A 23547-nucleotide genomic window follows, 5' to 3' on the forward strand; every position below is an offset into this window, starting at 1 on the left:
CGTGAGATCATGACCTGAGCCCAAGTCGGACGCTTAACCACCCAGCCTGGTGCCCCCCTGTGTTTATACTTCTGTATTTATTTGCATCTTGGTTTGCTTACTGTTCATCCCCCCAAGCTGGGAAGCGGTATTGGGTGGGGACCTCACTGTGTCGTGCATAGCCCTGTCCCCAGCCCGTAGCCATCTCCTGGCATATAAGCAGGCCCTCCCTAAACGTTTGCTCAAGAAATGAGTCATTGCCAGCTGTGCCCCCTCCCCCTCCCTGCCGGAACCCCGGCTTTTCCCGGTGCGTCAGAATTGGGCTACAGTTGAAGTGCATGTGAGATTCCCTGATAACTCGCTCACCACCAGCCCACAGAGCAAATACCACCACCTGTTCCATGAATAGTGTTGCCACCCCGGGTTGGAAAAGTTCCAGCTTACAACACTGTCCCACGGACACAGTTCACTTCTCCCTCCTTACAGTCCTGTGAGGAAGGCAGAGCAGCCGGCAGACCTGCTCCCATCTTTCAGATTCAGAAACTGAGGCTTTCAGGTAAAGGCACTTGCCTAAGGTCATTCAGGTACAAAATGGCAACCCTGGGATTTGAGCCCTGGTTCCACAGTTGGAACTTTCTCTGTGTTAGATGGGTCCGGAACGTAGGTCTGTGAGGCGGCAGTGTCTGATTTCCTTATTAAAACTTTTGTGAGGGGGCACCTGGACGGCTCAGTCAGTTGAGCGTCTGACTTCCGCTCAGGCCATGATCTCACGGTCATGAGTTCGAGCCCCGGGTTGGGCTGGCTCCTGTCAGCACAGAGCCTGCTTTGGATCCTTTGTCCCCCCGCCCCTCCCCTGCTTGCGCTCTCTCAAAAATAAAATTTGCATTAAAAAAAAAAAAATCTCCTGAGGCCAGGGCCCCAGCCCGAGGTCTAAGCTGGTCTGGGGTGGGACCCTGGCCCAGCGTGTTCGGTGAGCTTCCCAGGTGACGCTGGCACAGGCGGGGCTGGGACACTCCAGAAACTCCTGGTACTCCATGGCCCCGGAGTGGAGCCCAGGATGCGTGTCTGTCACTGGGGAAGCTTTTCATCTAGCTTTTCATGATGGAAACTTCCGCGTGTGCACATACGTAGCCGGCAGGGTGTCACCAACTGCCACGGACTCTTCACCCTGCACCGCGTCGTAGGTAAACATTTCAGCGTGTATCTCTGGAAGGCAGGGCTTTAAAGGTATTTAGTAACTTGTTATTTTGAAATAACTTGACTTACACAAGGTTGTAGAAATGGTAGAATGGCTGTCTGCCCTTCTCCCCAGTGAGAGTAGGTGAAAGAGAAGAGTTCTTCTTTTATTGCATTTTCTTAAAAAACACATTTTTTGGGGGCGCGTGGGTGGCTCAGTCGGTTAAGCGGCTGGCTTCGGCTCGGGTCATGATCTCGCGGTCCGTGAGTTCGAGCCCCGCGTCGGGCTCTGTGCTGACAGCTCAGAGCCTTGAGCCTGTTTTGGATTCTGTGTCTCCCTCTCTCTGCCCCTCCCCTGTTCATGCTCTGTCTCTGTCTCAAAAATAAATAAACGTTAAAAAAAAAAACACATTTTTTTAACGTTTATTTTTTTTTGAGACAGAGAGAGACAGAGCACATGCAGGGGAGGGGGTAGAGAGAGAGGGAGACACAGAATCCGAAGCAGGCTCCAGGCTTCGAGCTGTCAGCACAGAGCCCGACGCGGGGCTCGAACCCACGGACCGCGCGATCATGACCTGAGCCGAAGTCGGATGCTTAACAAAATGAGCCACACAGGTTGCTTTTAAACAGTAAACCATTGCTACTGCTATCTGGCCTGAAAGCATTAATAATAATTGTTGGATTTCGTCAAGTTTTCCAGTCACCCATTGTGGCTGCAACGCGGCACATCTTAACATTCTGTCCTTCCTTGTATATTAGCTGGACCACTTCTATGCAGAGACACTTCCCCTGTGGGGAAGTTCCTTTAGAAAAGGTGGGAAAATGCTTGTTGTCTGCCCATCTTTTCTTCTCAGAACAACGGCTTGCTTCACTTGTGTCTTTTCACGCACGAGGCCAGAGAGTTGCTCTTTTTTTTCCGCGTCCGTGTGAGATTGTGTATTTAAACATATGTGATGTTTAAATGGATGTTAAACAGATGTCTCAGTCCGTTCTACTTAGGATCCTGATTGTGACTCACACTGTCCCTTTTTGGGCTAATCGGAGTCACTTCTGGTTGCTTCTCAGGTCTTGGGGCGCCTGGGTGGCTCAGTGGGTTAAGCGTCCGACTTCAGCTCAGGTCACGATCTTGCGGTTTGTGCATTCGAGCCCCACGTTGAGCTCTGTGGTGACATCTCAGAGCCTGGAGCCTGCTTTGGACTGTGTCTCCCTCTCTCTGCCCTTCCCCTGTTTCCATGCGTGCTCTTTCTCCCTCCCTCCCTCCCTCTCTTTCTCTGTCTCTGTCAAATCTAAATAAAACATTAAAAATTTTTTTTTAATTTAAAATTTAAACTCCACCCGAATTTAGCTTGCTTGGTATCAGGCTTATCTGGTATATTTCCTGCCAAACCCCTTTGCCAAGGAGACTCTGGGAGTTAAAAACAAACAAAAACTTGATGCCCTGGTCCCACCCTCAGCCAGCTTAATCAGAATCTCTGGGAGGTGGGGACCAGGTACAGGTTTTTTTTGTGTGTTTTTTTTTTTTTAAATTGCTTGCAGCCTGGATGGAAAACCACCAAGGCACAACGTATGTTCTCACCTGGCTCTCCCGTGCTGTGTCTCTGAAAAAGGGCTAGAGACCTCATCCTTGCCTGGCGAGCGCCCTTCACCAAAATGTGTATTTCAGAATGTCGACCTCCATGTATCTGCTTGGAATGGAAAGTCGGCCCTTGCTGGTGGTCACAGAGGCTCCATGCTGACATCACTCTCCTGGTCTTTGCATTATTGTTGGATTGTGTCGGTGACTTCCCATTGCCCTTGGGATGAAGACCCAAATCCCTTACTTGGCCTCCAGTGTAGACTGGTCAGCCCCCTCTTAGTTCCTGGAATAGGGTTGTGTTCCCTTCTGCCACGGGGCCTTTGCACACACACCCTTGCTGCCAAGACTACCCTGCCTCTCCCCTTTACTTGTCATCCTCTACTCTTCAGAGCCCAGCTCAGGGATGCCTTCTTTGACCTTCGTCAGAGAGATCAGCCCCCGTCCGCTTATCCACTCTCTTGCCGTGAGCTCACTAAGATACCAGTGATCCCACCAGTAATACTGACCTATCTTCAGGAAACAATCCTCACTGCAGTTGTGGTTGAGTGCCCGCTCACAAGATCCTTTGATTAATGGCTCTTTCCGGACGCTGCTAGGGGCTCATAGTCTGTTTTCACCACTTGCCTGGCAAGGTCATCCCATCTGTCTGTTCCTCTGTGTCTTTATCTCCAAAGCGAGGATGGTGCTTTTATCTCCTTGGTAGGCTGGTTCTAAAGATGAGATGAAATCGTTTGCATAAAGTACTTGTAACACAGCTCGCTCGCAGAGAAGTTAGCAGGTGTTATTCCTACCCCTGTGCACGGTGGGCTTCTTGACGGCAGGGATTGTGTCTGCTCAGATTTGTGTGCATGGTGCTAGGCATATAGCAGGTGCTCAGAAAATACTTGTTGAACGAATGAGTGAATGAATGACTGGGGTAACTTCGGGGGACCTGGGCAGCACCACCGCCACTGGGTCGCGGTGGGGATTTAAGAGGGGGCAGGGATGTGGCACACTGTACCACCTTTGCACATAGTTTTGGGGTGCCAGTCCTCGGCGTGAGGGTGGCTGCTGGTCATTTGAGAGGAAGACTGGTCACGAGCGCCGGCCCAGATGAGAAGATTAACGGATCATTTCTCTTTTCCTCCCACCCTGTGTTTTCTCTCCGCTAGAACCCCTGCCCGGAATCCAGTGCCTCCTTCCTGTCCAGGGTCACCTTCTGGTGGATCACAGGGTAAGGCCAGGCCGGTGCTCTCCCTCCCTCACCCTTCCCCCGGGTACGAGCGTGCCTGCCGGGGGCCCGGGTCTCAGGTGCTGACCCTGCGCCCACATGCACGGACTCGAGTTGTGTGAACCACGAATGGCTTGCACCTCTGCTCACGGCTTCACCTGGGGCCCTTACAAGCCTTGTGCTCTGAGCTTTCAGATTTGGGTACTTTTTTTTTTTTTTTTATGTCAGGTATAATTACCAACATTGGCATTGTTTCAGACCCCTTGCTAGCAGAAAAGTAATACCCGTGCTCCGTAGGAAATGTAAGAACACGCATAGATCAACAATCAGAAAACACCCAGGGCAACCACTGACAGCGGTGTGATGGGCTCCCCTCTTGTCCTTTTTGGGGCACATTTTTTTCCTGCACGTCGTCAGCATCTTACCTGGGATTATTTGAATCCTTTTCCCCTCTGATAAGCCTGGTTCCTTGTCTTTATAAACTTTTCCCAAATACCTTTTTTTTTATTTATTAAGTAGCTTTCAAATTACTGTTAAGAAATAGCTTTTTAAAATTTTTTAATGTTTTATTTCTTTATTTACTTACTTACTTTTAAGTTTGTTTCTTTTGAGAGAGACCGAGAGAGCAAGCCAGGGAGGAGCAGAGAGAGGGAGAGACCGAGAATCCCAAGCAGGCTTCGCGCTGTGAGCCCAGAGCCCGACACGGGGCTCAGTCTCACAGACCTCGAGATCATGACCTGAGCTGACACCAAGAGTCAGAGCATTAATTTGAATGTGGACTGCGGGCTCTGCCATCATCGCTCAAATTTCTGATTTTGGTAACGGTGCTCTGGCTTCTGTGACAGCGTGTGGGTTTCCTTATGGGGATACACGCTATTACAACCTAGTCTGAAGTGTCTCAGAAAAGAAGTGTGTTTGTGGACGTGTGTGTTTATGGCTAGAGACCCAGAATGGCTCAGCAGATGTGGCAAGATGTAAGGAGCGGTGAAGCAGGCGGAGGGTGGACTGGGATTCTTTGTGCAATTCACGTGATTTTCCTGTGACTTTGGTATTAATTCAAAATAGCAAGTTACAGTGATAGGTTTACTTTTTATTATGCAAGTGTTCAAACACGTAGAAAGATTAGTCTAATCAGTCTCAATAAACTCATCACCCACATTTGACAATTATTAATGCTTTGCCACTTGGCCTTAAAAAATATTTTTTTTGGGGGGGCACCTGGGTGGCTCAGTCAGTTGGGCATCCAGCTCGGCGCAGGTCATGATCTTGTGGTTTGTGAGTGTGAGCCCCGTGTTGGGCTCTGTGCTGACGGCTCAGCCTGGAACCTGCTTTGGATTCTGTGTCTCGCTCTCTCTCTGCCCCTCCCGCACTCATGCTCTGTCTCTGTCTCTGTCTCTCTCTTTCAAAAATAAATAAATATTAACAAAAATTTAATTTAATTTTTTTTTAATTTTTTTTAAATGTTTATTTATTTTTGAGACAGAGAGAGACAGAGCATGAACAGGGGAGGGGCAGAGAGAGAGAGGGAGACACAGAATCAGAAGCAGGCTCCAGGCTCTGAGCCATCAGCCCAGAGCCCGACGCGGGGCTCGAACTCACAGACTGTGAGATCGTGATCCGAGCTGAAGTCGGATGCTTAACCGACTGAGCCACCCAGGCGCCCCAAAATTTTAAAATATATATATGTTTAAAAGAGTTTTTTTAAAGGTTATTTTATTTTGAGAGAGAGAGAGAGCTGGGGAAGGGCAGAGAGTGGGGGAGAGAGAGAGAATCCTAAGCAGGATCCACGCTTAGTATAGAGCCCCACACAGGGCTTGATCTCACAAACCACAAGATCATGACCGGACCTGAAATCGAGTCACACACTTAATTGACTGAGGCGCCCCCCCCCCCCCCCCCCGCTGCCCCCAAAATATTTTTTAAGCAAATCAGAGTGATTGTAATGATCTCTACCTTAAATAGTTTGTGTCTCTAAAAAATGGGGCCGTTTTGCCCTGGGCGGCCTCACAGAATTAACAGTGATCATTTAATGTGCCCGTATGTGCCATACGTATTCCACTCTTGCCAGCTGTGCACTGCCCTCGGCCGCCCTGGCATGGAGAGCGGGCTGGCATGGCAGGTGTCGGCAGCGAGGGTCACCCTCCTCTTCCTCTCCAGACTGTCATCACCTCCCCCTTGTGTTTTGGCCCCAGGTTGATGGTCCGGGGCTACCGCCAGCCCCTGGAGAGCGCTGACCTCTGGTCCCTGAATAAGGAGGACACCTCAGAGCAAGTCGTGCCCGTTTTGGTTAAGAACTGGAAAAAGGAGTGTGCCAAGTCCAGAAGGTAAGTGTGAGCCTCTCTGCGACGACCTGACCACCCCTTTGCTGCTGCCTCTCGCTGACTTCATGGTCCTGGGCAAAAGCTGCTTTACTCCTCCGAGCCAGTTTTTGCTCATCTGCAAAATGGGCACGAGTTGTACCTGTAGCGAAGGCAGTGTGAGTAGGAAAGAAGAGAGAAAAATGTGCATCGAGCAGTGATTGGTTCTGTTGGCTCAGCAGGTGTGTGCCCAGCCGCACTCCCCAAGGCCGCCCCACTTTGCCTGCCTTGCTCACGGCATCTGGCCTCCTGGGTGTTCTTGCTGTTTTACGTGTTTTTGCTTCAACACACCACGCCCATCACTTCCGCGGGTGTTCAGCCAGAGAAGCCCCCATCGAGGGTGCTTTTGACTCTGCTGGATTTATTTATTTATTTATTTATTTATTTAATGTTTTTATTCATTTTTGAGACAGAGACAGAGCATGAGCAGGAGAGGGGCAGAGAGAGAGGGAGACACAGAATCCGAAACAGGCTCCAGGCTCTGAGCTGTCAGCACAGAGCCCGATGCGGGGCTCGAACTCACGGACCGCGAGATCGTGACCTGAGCCGAAGTCGGCCACTTAACCGACTGAGCCACCCAGGCACCCCGACTGTGCTGGATTTAAAACTAAAATAGACGTTAGTTTTTCGATCCGAAGGCGCAGAGGGTTCTGTGTAGCCCCCTGTCCCTGCACCTGCACAGCTTCTGTGATTATCAGTATCCCCCACCAGGTGTATGGATGAACCTACACCTGGTGCGTCATTATCCTCCCTGAGTCTCTAGTTTGCATTATGGTTCATCCATAGCGTCCTCGATTTTCGATGCTCCTCCCACATAAGCTGCATGCCGTCTCATGACCTCTTTTCTCGGGTTATTTATTAATTTTTATGTTTATTTTTGAGAGAGGAAGAGAGACAGACAGAGTGGGAGGGGGACAGAGAGACACGGAGACAGAATCTGAAGCAGGCTCCAGGCCCTGAGCCATCAGTATGGAGCCCAACACGGGGCCCGAACTCATGAGATCATGACCTGAGCCGAAAGTTGGACGTCCCACCGACTGAGCACCCAGATGCCTCTGTTCTCAGGTTATTTTGGGAATCAGGCCAGGGCCTCCCCAGCACATTCTTTAATTTCCTCAACTCTGAGACATGTCAGTTGTATGATACATCATTACGTCACGTGTCAACAAAAAAGGAAAATGGCTGTCATACTAAGGTAGGTCGTTGGCCCTGTGCACCCTGGGTCCAGAGGAGCCGGTTGAGAAGCTGTGAGTGACTTGGGGCAGCGGCTGGTGGCTGTAGGGGCAGAACAAAAAGCGTCTGTTATCAGTCCTGTGGTTTTTATGCGGTGGACCTGTCGTTGAGTTGCACTGGCAGACGATGGGGCCAGCCTGGTGTGTTGCATCTGCCTGAGAGCAGTTGGCCCTCCCAGAGAGAAACCCTGGACTTGAGGTCTGGTTCCTCACTCCGTTGCTGGAACACCCAGCGTAAAGGTCTTGGGTCAGGCTGGACTGGTGGGTGGGAATTTGGGACGTTGGTGCCATCGGCCAGTGGGACGTCAGCAGAGGACCTTGTGACTCTGAGCTGGTGGCCTGTCCGTGGTGGCCATGGACACGGGAGAAGTTTTCTTAGGGGAGGCGTGTTGAGCGTGAGTCTCTGTGGGTGAACACGGCGAGACGGGAGGTGTTTTCTGCACATCCTGCCCCTGCTGAGTCTGGTGCCCGTGACCCGCATGAAGGTTCTCAGGCCCAGCTTCCCTCGCAAGCCCTGGCCGGTGGCATCCTTCGTGATGAGCAGGTTGCTGGAGACGGCGTGGGAGAGGTTGCCAGGGAGGCTCCGCGGAGAGAGGACTGGGCTTGCACAGGAAGCTCTGTCTACCTCCGGTCTGGCCCTTACTGGATTCGTTCAGCATATGTGATATCTGCTGATCATGTGTAGTCTTTTCAGACCCTCGGGGTTTGGAGAGGCTGTCCCTCAAGTCCCTTCGTGCCCTCCTCCCCTGTTTTGTACTCAGAGGGCTTTTGACGGTTCAGTGAGATCAGCATCATGCGATCAGCCCTGTCCTAGGCCTGGGTAAATGGCAGGCAGGTGGAACTGCACAAGTTGTCTTTATTTTGTGGGTGCGGCCACGGGCTGGGCGCTCCCATCTTGCCTGGGTGGGCGAGGCGAGAGCGGGCGCCTCAGGCTCCATCGTGGGCCACGCCCCAGGGGCGTCCCTGGCTGTTTTCATACCCTGGCCATTAGGGGTTCTCAGCACGGGGGCTCAACGCCCTGCTTCCAGAGGCATAAGCCAGATCTGGCACCTGTAACCTCTGTGGAAGTGGTGGGCGATTGGAGAGTCCTGTTCTGAGCTGGAATTTCTCGGTGTGGCCTTTTGTAGCAAGGCCTCTCCATTTCACCAGGAAACAGGATGCAGGTGGGAGGGAGAAATTATAGAGGGGCCCCAGCAGACCTTGTGGGGTGATGGATGTGTTCCCAATCTTGGCTTTGCTGACAGTTTCACAGTTGTATGTATCCCTACATGTCAAAACTGACCAAATTGTATACTCCCGTGTGTGGAGTTTATCATACAGCACTTATACTTCAGTAAAGCTAATATATTAAAAAATCAGAGTGTTTAAAGATTGGGTGGCTCAGTTGGTTGAGCTCCTGATTTCGGCTCAGGTCATGATCTCACGTTTCGTGGATTTGAGCCACGCATCAGGCTCTGTTGTTGACAGCTTGGAGCCTGGAGCCTGCTTCGGACTCTGTGTCTCTGTGTCTTTCTCTGACCGTGCCCTCCCGCCTGCGCTCACATTCTGTCTCTCTCTCTCAAAAGTAAATCTAAAAAAACATTAAATAAAGATGGGGTTGAGTATTTTGCTCAATTGTCTTTGTTTTATAAAGAAATGCAACAGAAAATACAAAAAAACAAAACAAAGCACCAACATACACATGTTGAAAAGTGGTTCTCAACCTTTCAGACTCATTGCTGCCTTGAGAACAAAAGATTTTCTAACACTGATACAGTTACTTTAAGGTAATATATCAATAGAAATAACCCACCCACACATCTAAAATTTTTTAAGTTAGCAAAATGCTTTTATTAGACTTTGTTTTTTATTTTATTTTTTTAATGTTTATTTTTGAGAGAGAGAGACAGAGTGTGAGCGGGGACAGGGGCATAGAGAGAGAGAGAAATAGAACTTGAAGCAGGCTGTAGGCTCTGAGCCATCAGCACAGAGCTCCACGGGGGTGGAGATCATGACCTGAGCCGAAGTAGGATGCTTAACGAGACTGAGCCACCCAGGCGCCCCTCTCCCTCAACACGAAAGAAAAACTGAAGTACAAGCGATTTGTAGTGAGACGGCATGTATTTCAGTGAGTAAATGCTCAGGTGCACGCTGGAAGAACAGAACGGAGAGTCACCGCTTGTCCCACTGTGGAGGATGCTCTGTGACAGCTGCTGTTCCCTCCACATCTCCAGAACCAGTGTCAGTCACCCTCACAGAAGACGTTTTACAGAGTGGTGGCCAACACTTGACAAAGTTCTGAACAAAATGCAGTGTTCCCTTAATGTCAACAATAGTTGCGTTCCTGAAAAAATTTGAGGTATATTTAAATTTGCAAACAAAACCCCATAAAACACTGCACAATGTGGATTTATGTCTAAAAACAGAGTTAGATTCCGGGCTTAGGTCATTTCAGGCAAGCTCTTCAAGCTACACCCATTGCTGTTGGGATCTTTTTTCGGGGGGTGGCGGGGGACTGAAGTTCTGTCCGTCACAGAAGGTCTGCTGTCTGGCTCCATCATTGACTGAGAATGTGGAATTTGCAAAACAACCCTCTCTTTGAGAACCTCTGGTTTTGAGGAACCGAAAGCATTCAAGAAACAGAAAACTAGAAAAGGGTAGGAGAGTAGGGGAAAGATCTTGAGTCATTTGGATTCGTAAACAACACATTTAAAATCCTGCCTGGGCTACAAGTTTCAAGGGGCTGTGCAGGTGTTTCCCACGCCCATTGTGGTTTCCAGAACTACTGTTCTGTGTAATGTTCCCTCTGAGTGAGTATGTGCATTAGGTTTGTAAAATCCGTTCCCTGCAGTTGTAGGTAAAGTCTGCCCTTCTGTGTTCGATTGGGTATTTATTACAGGTCAAACACCATGTTCAGAGTACATCCAGAAAATGTGCAAATTTTAATCGAACTAAGACTTTTTTTTTCTTTTACTGTTTATTTTTGAGAGAGAGTGAGCGAGCACGAGCGGGGGGACGGGGAGACCCAGAAGCTGAAGCAGCCTCCAGGCTCTGAGCGGTCAGCACAGAGCCCGACATGGGGCTCGAACTCACGAACTGCCAGATCATGGCTTGATCTGAAGTCCGACGCTTAACTAACTGAGCTACCCAGGAGCCCTGAGATGAGACTGTTTTAAGTTTGAGATATGGCCTCTCCTGAAGCCTTGAAGATGAATGACAAAGTCATCTGTAGCTCCTCATTGCTCTTTGGCTGATTCCAGCCCCGGTGAGGCTGCTTGCTCCCTGTCCCGTTCAGATTACCCTGAAGTTCTTGGTGTTCTGGGAAGGGCTGCCAAACCTCATTTCAAAGCCTTAGCTCCAGGCCTTGCCCATCCTCTTCTCCCCATTCTCTCATCCTGCGTGTCTGTGCTTTGACATCACCTCCGGGAAGCCCCCCGTGATAGCACCCCTCACACAGTCTTGAGAAGTCATGATTGCTAATCCTTTTTTCTCATGAGGCTCTGTGGGGCTGTCTCCAGCGGTTGGCCCAGAGCCATGTGTTTAGTTCATTAGTGGACAAGTGACTGATGGGCATCTCTACCTACATTGGAATCCGATCCACAGAGAAAGTCCCTTTTTCTTCTGAGCCTTCAGCCTCTCCACCCCTTTTGGTTCCCCTGCTCCTGGGCAGTTAGTTTTCTCCTGACTCAGACCTTTCCCTTCCAACTTTCCTTTCCCCTCCCAGCCTGAGCTCACAGATGCCCTACTTGCTTCCTCTCCCCTCCTGGGGTGCCCGCCTCCTCTGTGGGCCTCTTTTTTTGCTGGATAGTTTTCTTTCTTGGCTTGGCCTTAGCTGATCGTTCCCACTGTTCTTGACCTCTCCCACCCGGGCCTGAGCTTTCCTCCTTCTCTGCCTGCCCAAGACCTTCTCCCTGACCCTTTGGCACCTGTCTCTTGGCCTCCGGAAACAGCCCTGGGTCACCAGCAGCCCACACAGGCCCAGGGTCAGGTCCTGCTTAGGAAGTGGTGCAGAGAATGAATGGAGAGGGCCGAGCCACTCCCTTCCTGTCTGCCTGGCCCTCTTGTCTTCCTTGCCAAGGACGCCTGCGTGTGCTAAAGAAAATTCTGAAACTCCTAGCTGGAATCCCAGCTTTGGGGGCGGTCAGTAAAGGGAGCAGGAAAGACCTTGTGTGGTGACATTGACAACGGGGTTGGTGGAGGGATATATCTCCCCTGCAAAGATGTCCGTGTCCTGATCCCCAAACCCTTACCCGGCAAAGGGACTTGGCCTGATAGGATCCCCAGGGTCCTTGTAAAAGGCAGGATGTCAGGGAGAGAGAAAGAGAGGATGGTCTGTAGTTGGCTTTGAATTGGAGGAAGGGGCCACAAACCAGAGAAATCTAGGTGGCTTCTGGAAGCTGGAAAAGACCAGGCAACAGATTCTCCCCTAGAGTCTCTAGAAGGAAGGCCACCTTGTGGGCCCCCTTTAGATTTCTGACCCCCCCCACCCCTGAACCACGAGGCAATAAATTTGTATTGCGTTAAGCCACAAAGTTTGTGGTAATTGGTTACAGCAGTTTCACCAGAGTTTAGGTTTTATTCTGGGTGCAGTGGAAGCTGTCAGGGGATGATCTGTTATCAGGAAGGTCCCTCTGGCTGCTGTGCAGGGACTTGGTTGTCAGGGAACAAGAGTGGGAGGAAATGAGCGAGCAGGGAGGAGGCCCAGGGGGTGGTCGCTTGCATGGGCCAGAGGCCGTGCACATGGAAAGGGTGGATGAATGTCCGCACACATCCCAGGAGGGAGACGGACAGGACCCGCGCCTGGTCAACCCAGGAGCATGGAGGAGATTCCCGTGTTTCTGACCCTTTCCTGGGGGTTGGGGGGTGGGGAGCCAGCCAGGGCGGGTTGGAGGGCTGTGGTCTCCAGCAGAAAGCGGCAGGTGGTATAAATGGTCAGATGTGGCATAGATGTGACAAATGCAAGTCCTCTGCAGTTGAGCGCTGTTCAGTGTCCTCCCGCCATGGAAGGAGTTTGCAAATCACAAAAGTTGGGTTGGGTGAGGATGCGCCGTGTGTTTCGGGGTGGAGCTCACGTCGGGCCATTGGAATGTGTTGCCTTGACTGTAATTTGGGAGATGGGAGCTGGGGTGTGTGTCTCTCGCTGTGTAACGTATTCGCCCGTGCGTAGCAGCTGAAGATGAGAGCCAGCATTTACGATCTCACACGACTTCTCTGGGTTAAGGATCCAGCCGTGGGCTAGCAGGCTGGTTCCGGCCCAGCGTCTCTGGAGGTTGTGCTCGGCAGGTCAGCTGGGGCCACATCATCTGAAGGCTTGACTGGGGCTGTAGGCCCTGCTTTTAGTTTGCGTGTGGCTGGCAAGTCAGTGCTGGCTCTTTGCAGCGTCTCACCATGGGATCTTCCCCCATTTCCTCCTCCTGTGGTACTTGGCTTTGCCCAGAGTGAACGACACAAGAGAGGGCAAGACGGAAGCCACTGTGTTTGCTGTGACCTGATCTCGGAAGTGGCCCACACTCCACTGTTTCTACTCTGTCCTCTTCCCAGTAGAAGGGGACTCCACCGGGGCGAATGTGAGGGTTCCAGTTTCTCACATGGTTGCAGACACTCGGCATTATATGACTTTCTGATGATCCACCGAGTGGACGTGAAGTAATATCTTTCCTGTGGTTTTGGTTTGCGTTACCCGGATGACTAATGAGATCAAGCAGCAATTCATGGTCATTTGCATATCTTCTTTGTCTTTTTTGAAATTGGGTTTTTTTTTTCCTTATTGTGTAGTGAGAGTTCTTTACATGCTCTGGTTACAAGTCCTTTATCAGATATTTCCTTTGCAAGTATTTTCTCTCATTCTGTGGGTTGTCTTTTCACTTTCCTAATTGTGTCTTTTGAAGCACAACATGTTTTTGAATGTTTTATTTGAGAGGGAGAGAGAGAGAGAGTGCGTGCGCACGCGAGCGAGCATGCACGAGCACGGGAGGGGCAGAGGAAGAGGGAGAGAAAGAATTGTAAGCAGGCTCCGTGCCCATTGTGGAGCTCGATTTCACGACCCGGAGAGCATGACCCGAGCCAAAATCAAGAGTCAGACGCTCAACCAACCGAGCCACCCAGGCGCCCCCAACGTGTTTAATTTTGACCACGTCTAGTTTATCGTTTTTTTTCTTTTGCGTCTGCGTTTTGTGTCATTTTTCAGAATCCACTGCCAAATACAAGGTCATGAAGATTTTCACGTGTTTCCTTCCAAGAATTTTTATAGTCGTAGCTCTGTGTTTAGGTCTTTTTGACCCATTTCGAGTTGATTTTTGTACGTGGAATGAACTAAGGGTCCACCTTCCTTCTTTTGCGTGGCTGTCTGGTTTCTCCGTGCCACCTGTTGAAAAGATTATTCTTTTTCTGTTGAACAGTCTTGACACTGTGGATACCCTAAATCAGTCAGGTTTATTTCTGGTTCCACTGATAATGTGTGTGTCTGTGGTTCTGTGTGTGTGTGTGTGTGTGTGTGTGTGTTTATGCCTATCTTGATTAAGTTTTGAAATTGGGAAGTGTGCATTCTCCAATTTTGATTTCCTTTTTTTTTTTTTTTCAACGTTTTTTAATTTATTTTTGGGACAGAGAGAGACATAGCATGAACGGGGGAGGGGCAGAGAGAGAGGGAGACACAGAATCGGAAACAGGCTCCAGGCTCCGAGCCATCAGCCCAGAGCCTGACGCGGGGCTCGAACTCACGGACCGTGAGATCGTGACCTGGCTGAAGTCGGACGCTTAACCGACTGCGCCACCCAGGCGCCCCTTTGATTTCCTTTTTAAAGATTGTTTTGGCTGTCCTCGGTCCCTCAAGTTTTTATATGAATTTTAGAATCTGCTTGTCAGTCAACTTGGATTCTGATCAGAGATTGCATAGAATCTGTACATCACGGTAGGGCTGGCACTTTTCAGTGCCTTTCACGTATATGAACACACTGAATTTTCACAACAGCCCTGTGGGGTAGACTCGTCCCTGTGTCCCCATTTAGCAGATGAGGAAACTAAGGCCTAAAATGGTGAAGCCACTTGACCTCGAAGTCACAGAGCTGGCTGGCCAGGAGCCTGCGTCTGTACTCCTAACCAGCATGTTCAGCTGCCTTTTCGCCGTAACTGGTTTTCTTTGGCTGGGCCCCCCCGAGGGGGTGGGGTGCCCTGACCTTCCCTGCGGCTGGCCGGCCCAGTTTCAGGAAGACCCCAGAACCGCTCCACACTCCTTGTGTTCCAGGCAGCAGGCAAAGATCGCGTACTCCTCCAAGGATCCCGCCAAGCCGAAAGGGAGCTCCCAGGTGGACGTGAATGAGGAGGCCGAGGTTTTGATTGTCAAGTCCCCTCAGAAGGGCCGGGAGCCGTCTCTGTTCAAGGTGTTATACAAGACCTTCGGGCCCTACTTCCTCATGAGCTTCTTATTCAAGGCCCTCCATGACTTGATGATGTTTGCCGGCCCGGAGATCTTAAAGTAAGACCCCTTCCCTGCCCGCTGCATGAGTCTTTGTGTCCTTGACCTTTCACTTACGGTACCCTAACCTCTGCCTTGGGGTCACGTGGCCTGGCCCCGTGGGCTTGAAGCCGAGCCTCTCTGCCCTGACCCGCTTTGCCTCATGCTTTGCTCGAATACCATCCAAGCTAAGGCCACTTGGGTTGCAAGGAACAGAAACGTACCAGGCTTCCCTGAAGCCGAAAGAGGCAAGAGAGAGGATTATCTGTGGAAACCAAGGACAACAGAATGAGCCAGATCGTGTCGCACTGCAGCCTGAAAGCAGAAAGTCAGAGAGGAGCTCCCTTCTCTCCTCTCTCTGTTTGCCTGTCTCTTTCTGTCTCTTTGGGGCCACATGTCCCTTCTCTCCGCTTTGCTAACGCCGCCTCTCACAGTCTCTGTTTGGTCACCTCTGGGTGACTGTCCGGTGATGAGACTGGAGGCGCGGGGCGCCCCGTCGGGAGCAGGTTCAGGCCACCCGCGCAGCCCTGTCACCGCCCCGGGTCTGTTTTCCCAAGCGTAACACTCAGGAATATCTCCCGCCCCGCCCGGCCCGGACACGGTCGAGACGCTGAAGTCCCTGCCGCATGCGTCACGGCGTTCCTTCCTCGCCCCGCAGATTGCTCATCAACTTCGTGAACGATACGAAGGCCCCGGACTGGCAGGGCTACTTCTACACGGCGCTGCTGTTCGTCAGCGCCTGCCTCCAGACCCTTGTGCTGCACCAGTATTTCCACATCTGCTTCGTCAGCGGCATGAGGATCAAGACGGCCGTCATCGGGGCCGTCTACCGGAAGGTGGGTGAGGCCAGGCCTGGCGCACGGGCCCGGCCGTGGCCCCAGACCCTGCGGGGGCGGGTGGGGGGGGGGGCTTGGCCGGGTCGCCCCCCTCTCCCGCCCCTCCCGGGACCACCGTGGGAATGCCGAGCCCGGCTTCTGGAGCGGCAGCGTGAGGGTGGCCCCTATGACATGGCGGGGACTGACCCATCAGGCGCGAGACCTTAGCAAAGCTGATTTCAGCCGTGGGTGTGGGGCATCTGCTTGGGGCCGTGTCGGCCACGGGCAGCTGGATTTCTTGTTATTTTTCAAATTTTTTAAGTTTACTTACTTATTTTGAGAGAGACCAAAGCAACGTGGGCAGGGGAGGGGCAGAGAGAGAGAAGCTGGGAGCTGATGCGGAGCTTGAACTCACAAAACAGTGAGGTTGTGACCTGAGCCGAAACCCAGGGTCGGACGCTTAACCGACTGAGCCACCTAGGCGCCTGCGTAGCTGAATTTCTTAGGTGGCACCTGACGTGGGAAAATCCGGGTTCACATCCTGTCTCTGCTGTTGATACTCTGGGCTGCTTCTAACTCTCCATTTGCACTGAGCAGGACGTCCTTTCCCTCGATAGTGGAATACATAGGATTTGTATACATCCAGCTGGTTTTGTTTTTGTTTTTTAATTTATTGTGAGAGAGAGAGCGAGACAGTGCGCGCAAGTTGGGGAAGGACAGAGAAGAGAGAGAGAATTCCAAGTAGGCTGTGCAGTGTCAGCACAGAGCCCGATGCGGGGCTCAAACCCAGGAACTCTGAGATCATGAGCCGAGCTCATCTTGGATGCTTAACCGACAGAGCCACCCAGGCGCCCCTGTACATCCGGCTTTAAAGGAATTTCTTGGTTCCTTCATTTCTTAGCTTCTGGGGCAAAGACACTGCTTGAGCAGGGTTGACAAGAGACTGCCTAGGAGACAGTCAGGAACCGTGGACTGGTCATTGGTGCTCAGCCCTGTCTGTAAGTTAGACTCCCCTGGAGACCTTCCAAAACCCCTGGTCCCCAGGCTACACCATCAACAAACAAAATCAGGATCTCTGATTTTGGGTGGGACCTGGGCACCAATGTTTTTTAAACTCCCCAGGTAATAGTGTGAAACCATGTTTGCGAACCAGGATAATTTTATCCTTCCAGGAGATGTTTGGAAAATGTATGGAGACAATTTTGGTTCTCTTAACTGGGAGTGGGGCCATCTAGTGGGTAGAGGCCATCTAGGGGATGTGGTGAACACCCCACAGCGCACAGGTTGGTCCCACAGAGGAATACCCACCTTCAAATGTCAGTAATGCCAAAGTTGAGAAGCCCTGACCTTGACCTTGCTCCTTGAGTGTTCTCTGCAGACGAATGGCATCTGCATCATCTGGGAGCTTGTAAGAAATGCATAGCCCCAGGTTCCATCGCCGTCCTACCAAATCTGAAACCACACTGTAAGTAACTTCGCGGGTGATGTGTGTGCACCCTGAAGTGTGTGAGGCCCTGGTTGAGGCCATCTCTGGGGTCCTTTCCATGTTGAAGAAGTCAGGGCGAGGCAGTGAATGTCATTGGTAACAGCGGGAGCTTTGCGATGGGACAGACGAGGCAGCGAGGGAGGAGAAAAGAGAGTGGGCTTTCCACTCTTGAGCTGTCTTCTTCCTTCGCAGGGGCCTGGAGGGTGAGTCCCGGGCTGTCTCCTGCCGCCCTCACCTTCTTCCTCTCTCCTTTGTCCTGCAGGCCTTGGTGATCACCAATTCAGCCAGAAGGTCTTCCACGGTCGGGGAGATCGTCAACCTCATGTCCGTGGATGCCCAGAGGTTCATGGACCTGGCCACGTACATCAACATGATCTGGTCAGCCCCTCTGCAGGTCGTCCTTGCCCTCTACCTCCTGTGGCTGGTGTGTGTTTGACGTCATTCGCGTGGTGCAGAGGGAGGGACCGCCACATGTGGGCGGCGGGGGGTGAGGGAGTGGGTGTTCGTAAACAGAACCTCTGTATTCCTTGCCGTCATTCACGTTTTACTTTCTGGCCTGTTAGACAATTGGTGGATATCTTATCCCTTCCCTTGGTCACTGGGTTTATGCCCTTTTTTTTTTGGTGGCATGACAATTGTTTGCGTTTGTCTTTTTTTGACAGTGCATGTAATTAGTAACCTCACAACATACACACCGTATGTCTCCTACTGTATCCTCCCAAACACTAACCAGATTCCCTTTATTCACTAGTCCTAAATTGTGTTGGTCAAGATTCTCTGAGTTGCAAGGAAGAGAAATGGATTTTAAAACAGTCTAGGCAAATAAAGGGAATTTTGTGGGTGCATGCAACTGCAGAGTGCAGAGTACAGAGTATGGCTTCAGGCATGGATGGATCCAGGAGTTCAAGCAGTGCCATGAGGACTCAGTCTCACCCTTCTCATCATTTCTTGGCCCTATTTCCCTCTGAGTTGACTTTGTTCTCAATGGGATTTCCCTCAATGGCTTCTATCCCTTTAGGTTTATATCCTCTTTACTGAGAATGGTGTCCAAGAAAAGAGAATATTGCATTCCTCCTTGCCTCAGCCAGAGTTTCATGGAGGACTTAAGTTGATGAGATGCTCGTAGCCTAACCTCTGCCTTATTCTTTGTCACCTCTGAGCCTTTTCTTCTGCCAGGAATTCCTTTCCCTCTTTCTTTGCTAAGGATGCAGTGCTACCCATCGTTTAAGGCTGTGGCAACTGCCACATCCACTAATTCCTTTTTTTTTTTTCTTTAAATTGTTTTAATGTTTATTTTATTTTTGAGAGACAGAAAGAGAGTGAGCAGGGGAGGGGCAGAGAGAGAGGGAGACACAGAATCTGAAGCAGGCTCCGAGCTGTCAGCACAGAGCCCGACATGGGGCTTGAACTCAAGAACCATGAGATGGTGACCTGAGTTGAAGTTATTAGCGCTTTACCGACTGAGCCACCCAGGCACCCCACCACTAATTCCTTTTCGTTCTCAATGAGACTAATTTCTTCCTTTTTTTAAACCCACTAACTTTAGTATAGGAGTTCCTGTGATATTACATTCTGGAATAGTCTTTTGCTGCTCAGTGTACCAGCCCCTCCTCTCCTGATAAATGTGTCGGTTACTCACGGGCTCGGTGTCCTTCTTGTCTTATTTTTTATTTCCCACGACTGCAGTCCCACAGGGCCCTGGTGCCTAATAGGTGCACAGTGACTTATCTGTTGATATGACTATAGTTTACATTTTTTTTGGTCTGTTTATGGAGCAGATGAGGGATTATAAATTGTTTCTGGTAATGAAACTTAGAAGTAAATACCAGAATCTAAATGTCTTTTTGGGCCTACATCTTGGGGTATCCACCTCCCCAGAAAGCACAGCCCTGGGTGAAATATTTCTGGAGCACATCTTTTAGAATTGGCCTTCAGGGCTCATTTATAAAGCATGAGGAAAATGGTTTTGTTTCAGATGAGGGTTGCTGAATGTGCTATTGACATTTGGGGTCCGATCATTTTTTCTTGTTGGGGGACTAGCCTGTGGACTGCAGGATCGTCGAGCAGAGTCCCTGGCCTCTTTGCACAAAATACCAGCAACACAAATCTCTCTCCGCACCCCCACCCCCACCCCCATGCCGCTTGGGACCCAGATGTCTCCAGACATGGCCTCATGTGTCCTGGGAAAAATTCTTCCCTGGTTGGGAGTTACTAGTTTAGATAGAAAATAGGATTTCTCGGGGCTCCTGAGTGGCTCATTCGGTTGAGCATCTGACTTCGGCTCAGGTCCTGGTCTCACAGTTCGTGAGTTCGAGCCCCACGTCAGGCTCTGTGCTGACAGCTCGAAGCCTGGATCCTGCTTCAAATCGTGTCTCCCTCTCTCTCTGTCCCTCCCCTGCTCCCTCTCTGTGTCTTTTTCTCTCAAAAACAAAAAGACATTAAAAAAGAAAGAAAGAAAATAGGATTTCTCTGTTTGACCATCACAAACACTGCATAGGATAGCGATGCTGGAGTGAGCTCAGGAGTCAGACTGCTTGGGTTCAAACCTTGCCTCTTCCATCGTCAGCTTTGTGACCTTGTTACTTGATGTCACTCCTTTGGAAATTGGTGATGGTAACGGTACCTCTCATCACAGGGATGTTGGGACCAAGGAATGAATCAAAGCAGGTGATGTTCAGAGAACTGCATGGTATATAGATCTGCCCAGTGTCTTTTCATTACTATTTGCTGTCAGAGTTCATTCTGAATGCTTTAGGTGGGGGGTAGAAATCACCTTCATTCTCAGAGGTGGATTAATCGTCCCTGGACGGAGATATGTCACAAACCGTCTGGAGCAACAGCAGCATTTTTGGGGAGAGTAGGACTGTTGTCCCTGAGGGTGATTACCTGGAAGAGACTAACGCTCCTGGTTTTCCAAATGCCGAATGGGAAAAAAAAAATCACATCACCCTCTGGCTCCACCTGTGTGTAGCTGCTGAGTACATGTGCACTGGGCCAGTTTCTCAAGCTGTTTCTTTTTAGGTGTAGAAGGTACAAGATGTAGATCTGTGGCTTATCCTGACCTCTTAATCTGGCTGTCGATCCCTTATCTGCAATTGTGATAACAGAACAAGTCTGCCGCCTCTTATCTACAAATCCCCAAATCCAGAAGCTCTGAAAGTTTTCCTTAATTCATTTGGTGCCAAAACCTTACTTGAACTGATGTGAAGTACTTATGATCTTGATGATCTCTCTCAGTGTGAATACTCTGGCTTTGATGCTGGAAAAATCACTGTATTTGATTATGGAGGGCACTGCCAGGGCCCCAGTGGGCATGTAGGGACACGCGGGTGTCAGCGGTCACCAAGACCCTGCCAGGCTGACGAGTAGCTAGGAAGACTCATGGCCCTGATTTGTACAGCAGGATGAGCAGAGGGTAAAGGCACAGGGGGCGGAGTCTGGGGGAAGCAGGTACAGACTTCCAAGAGTCCTGTCCCATCAGAGTTACACAGGATGCACTCAGTTCCCCAGCAGCAAGTTCTGACAACATGTGAAATGTTACCAGCCAGGGAGGCTTGATAGAGACCGGACGCCCAGGGTTTTTATCGGGGGCTGGTCACATAGGCAGACTCTGCCTGGCACAAACTTGCAGAAGGCAAGGGGCGGGGGGTTCCACGTAAACCATATCGTTTGTACTAAGAGTTGAGGCCCGGTGAGCCCCTCTTACCAGTCCTGAGAATGGTGGCAACCCTCCCCAGATCCCAGCTCCCAGATCCCAGCCAGGGGCCAAATTTGTAAAGCAGGCCTTTAAGCAAGATAAAGCGCCGGGCTGGCTGTGTTAACTCTCTTCTGCTTAACGTCTCAATACCTTCCTAAAGTTCTAATTTGCGAAGCTCCTCTGGACCCCAGGGTTTCAGATAAGGGGCCTGCATGCTCTTAAAGGGGTTGTGGGACCCCAAGAGATGCTCAGGAATAAATCTGAAAGTTCCTAACAGCCCGTCACAGGGTAAAAGTGACGCAGCTGTCCTGAATGCACTGGGCCAGGTCTGCGGAGTCCCTGTGGAGGGGCTCAGCTGGAAAGCCCTGTGTTGAAGGCCTGTGTTCTCTTCCGTCCTTAGAATCTGGGCCCCTCCGTCCTGGCTGGAGTGGCTGTGATGATCTTCATGGTTCCCGTCAACGCCGTGATGGCCATGAAAACCAAGACCTACCAGGTAGGGTGTCTGCCTCCATAGGGCCCCACGCGGAGGCCCTTGCTGGACGCCTTTCCATTTGGATTTTAGCCGAGTTCTTTCTGCCCAGGCCCAGGGGTTCTCAGCCTCACATCCCTGCTGGGATCCCCCGAGGAGTTCTCGCAAATGCTGATGCCTGGGCTCTTTTTCCGGGATTCTGATTCACCTAATATGGATAAGGCCTGGGCATCACTTCTTGAAGCTTCCATAGTGATGACAACGGACAGCCAAGGTTGAGAACTCCCAAAGTAGTTAGGCCTCACAGGCCAGTGACAAAAATCACATCCGTGGGCCTCCGAGAATTCCTTATTTCCCACGGAATTTAGTCATTTATGTGTTTTATGTGCATTTTCAAGAGTGGAATAAAAACTAACCTTGACTCCCCGCCGCCCATTACCTTATGCTAGCCCTTCCACTGTTTTCAGAAATGCTTTTTAACTTTTAAAACCTCCAAGTAACAACAGCGCATGCCTTTTCCTTATAAAAGATGTTCAGTGGATACACAGTGTGTAGATTAAAAGGGAATGCCCCCTTCCCTGCTCCCTCAGTCCCGGTGAACACACCAAAGCAAAGCCTTCTAGAACTTTACATGTATTTATAGAGAGATCTCATTATCTAGTTGGGTCTGGTGTGTTTTTTGTGTGTGTGTGTTTTGTGCTATTACCATCATATATGTTTATACACCGACCCATTTGGCCAGCACGGTTTTAGCATTTGTCACCGCGTCTCAGGGATCCTTCTGTGGCGTAGTGTGGAGCCTGACTTCATTCTCTTGAGCTGGTGCGAGATGGTCCGAAACAGAGAGGGGTCGAGGTTTTTGTCTCTCATCCCCTATTGATGGCTATTTATGATGTGCCTGTGGGATTTCAGCTGAGAGCGCTTGGCCACATCAATGACGCAGTAGGAGAGACGCGTCCCAGGACCTGGGTCCTGTTGGAAAGAGGCCTCAGCAGGTGCGGGTGGGAATAAGGTAAACAGTGAAGGGGCTCTGTCCCTACGGCCCTCCCTTGAAACCACTTCGGTCACTGGCTTCTGCTTCACGTGACAAAAAAAAGAAGCGTCCTCATCTGTGACCCAGGAGTGACCACGGCACTTGTGATAGGTTCTCGAGAGCCTTCAATGACTAGGTGCATGTCAGATGCATCTGGAAAATGCCAGATGGTATTAGCAGCATTTAACAGTGGTATGGCCCAGTAAAGAAGCTAAAAAAATGGAGGGGAAAATAAGTCCAGCATCATTATCTGTCTTGTGTTTGGATCAGCAGAGTAGGACCCCTGCCTTTCTTCTTTCCTGGACACCTGCTTCGCAAATCTAAATCTAATTGGTGTCTCTACGTCCAGCGTCCAGCGGAAGGGATCCAAAGCAGTTTTTTCTCTGGTGTAAAAGAGAGTAGCATACATAAGGATTGCAGGGTTGATTCCCCACCCTTCTGGGATGGCCTGGGGCCAGGGCCAGAAGTGAGCCCCTTGCTGTGGTGTTGATTGCTCCTGTCTCCAAAGGTGGCCCACATGAAGAGCAAAGACAATCGGATTAAGCTGATGAATGAGATTCTCAACGGGATCAAAGTGCTAAAGCTGTACGCGTGGGAACTGGCCTTCAAAGACAAGGTGCTGGCCATCAGGCAGGAGGAGCTGAAGGTGCTGAAGAAATCGGCCTACCTGGCAGCCGTGGGGACCTTCACCTGGGTCTGCACACCTTTCCTGGTGAGTGAGGCCAACCTGATCCCGGCCCCCCTCGCTTTATGTTTTGTTGTGTTTGCAAACCTACATATTTTTAAAAGGTCACGAGTTAGCAGGGCCCTCTCCTCCCACTCCCTTCACAAAGTGCTCCCTCCCCACAAATTTATGTTATTCAACAGCACTCAGTAGCTTCCAGCCCAGGGACACCCCAAAGTAGCCAGTTCAGGAACTGCTTGCTGGGCTCACGAGATAAGAAATTTGTGCCAGAATGTCAGTCAGGCTCCCTGCTTCCTTCCCTGAGAGTGTCTTCCTAAGAAAGCAGACCAGCTGAACCCAGTGGTGTTCTTGGTGCCACAGTTGGGCTACATTACAGTGTCAGCTTCTGATCTCTTGCCGG

General features: G+C 50.6%; 1 protein-coding gene across 2 annotated transcripts in view; it reads left to right on the top strand.

Annotated features, from left to right (window-relative positions):
- ABCC1 (ATP binding cassette subfamily C member 1) overlaps positions 1-23547 on the top strand; it is a 99925-nt gene that overhangs the window by 16093 nt on the left and 60285 nt on the right. For both annotated transcript variants that reach the window (XM_049638313.1, XM_049638314.1), the window contains exons 5-11: positions 3883-3944; positions 6134-6265; positions 14753-14983; positions 15621-15798; positions 17526-17687; positions 21361-21453; positions 22971-23174. In XM_049638313.1, coding sequence (XP_049494270.1) covers positions 3883-3944; positions 6134-6265; positions 14753-14983; positions 15621-15798; positions 17526-17687; positions 21361-21453; positions 22971-23174 — 1062 coding nt within the window. The remainder of the gene's footprint in view (positions 1-3882; positions 3945-6133; positions 6266-14752; positions 14984-15620; positions 15799-17525; positions 17688-21360; positions 21454-22970; positions 23175-23547) is intronic.

This window comes from Panthera uncia, chromosome E3 (assembly GCF_023721935.1).
Source record: "Panthera uncia isolate 11264 chromosome E3, Puncia_PCG_1.0, whole genome shotgun sequence".
Classification (NCBI taxonomy): Eukaryota; Metazoa; Chordata; class Mammalia; order Carnivora; family Felidae; genus Panthera; species Panthera uncia.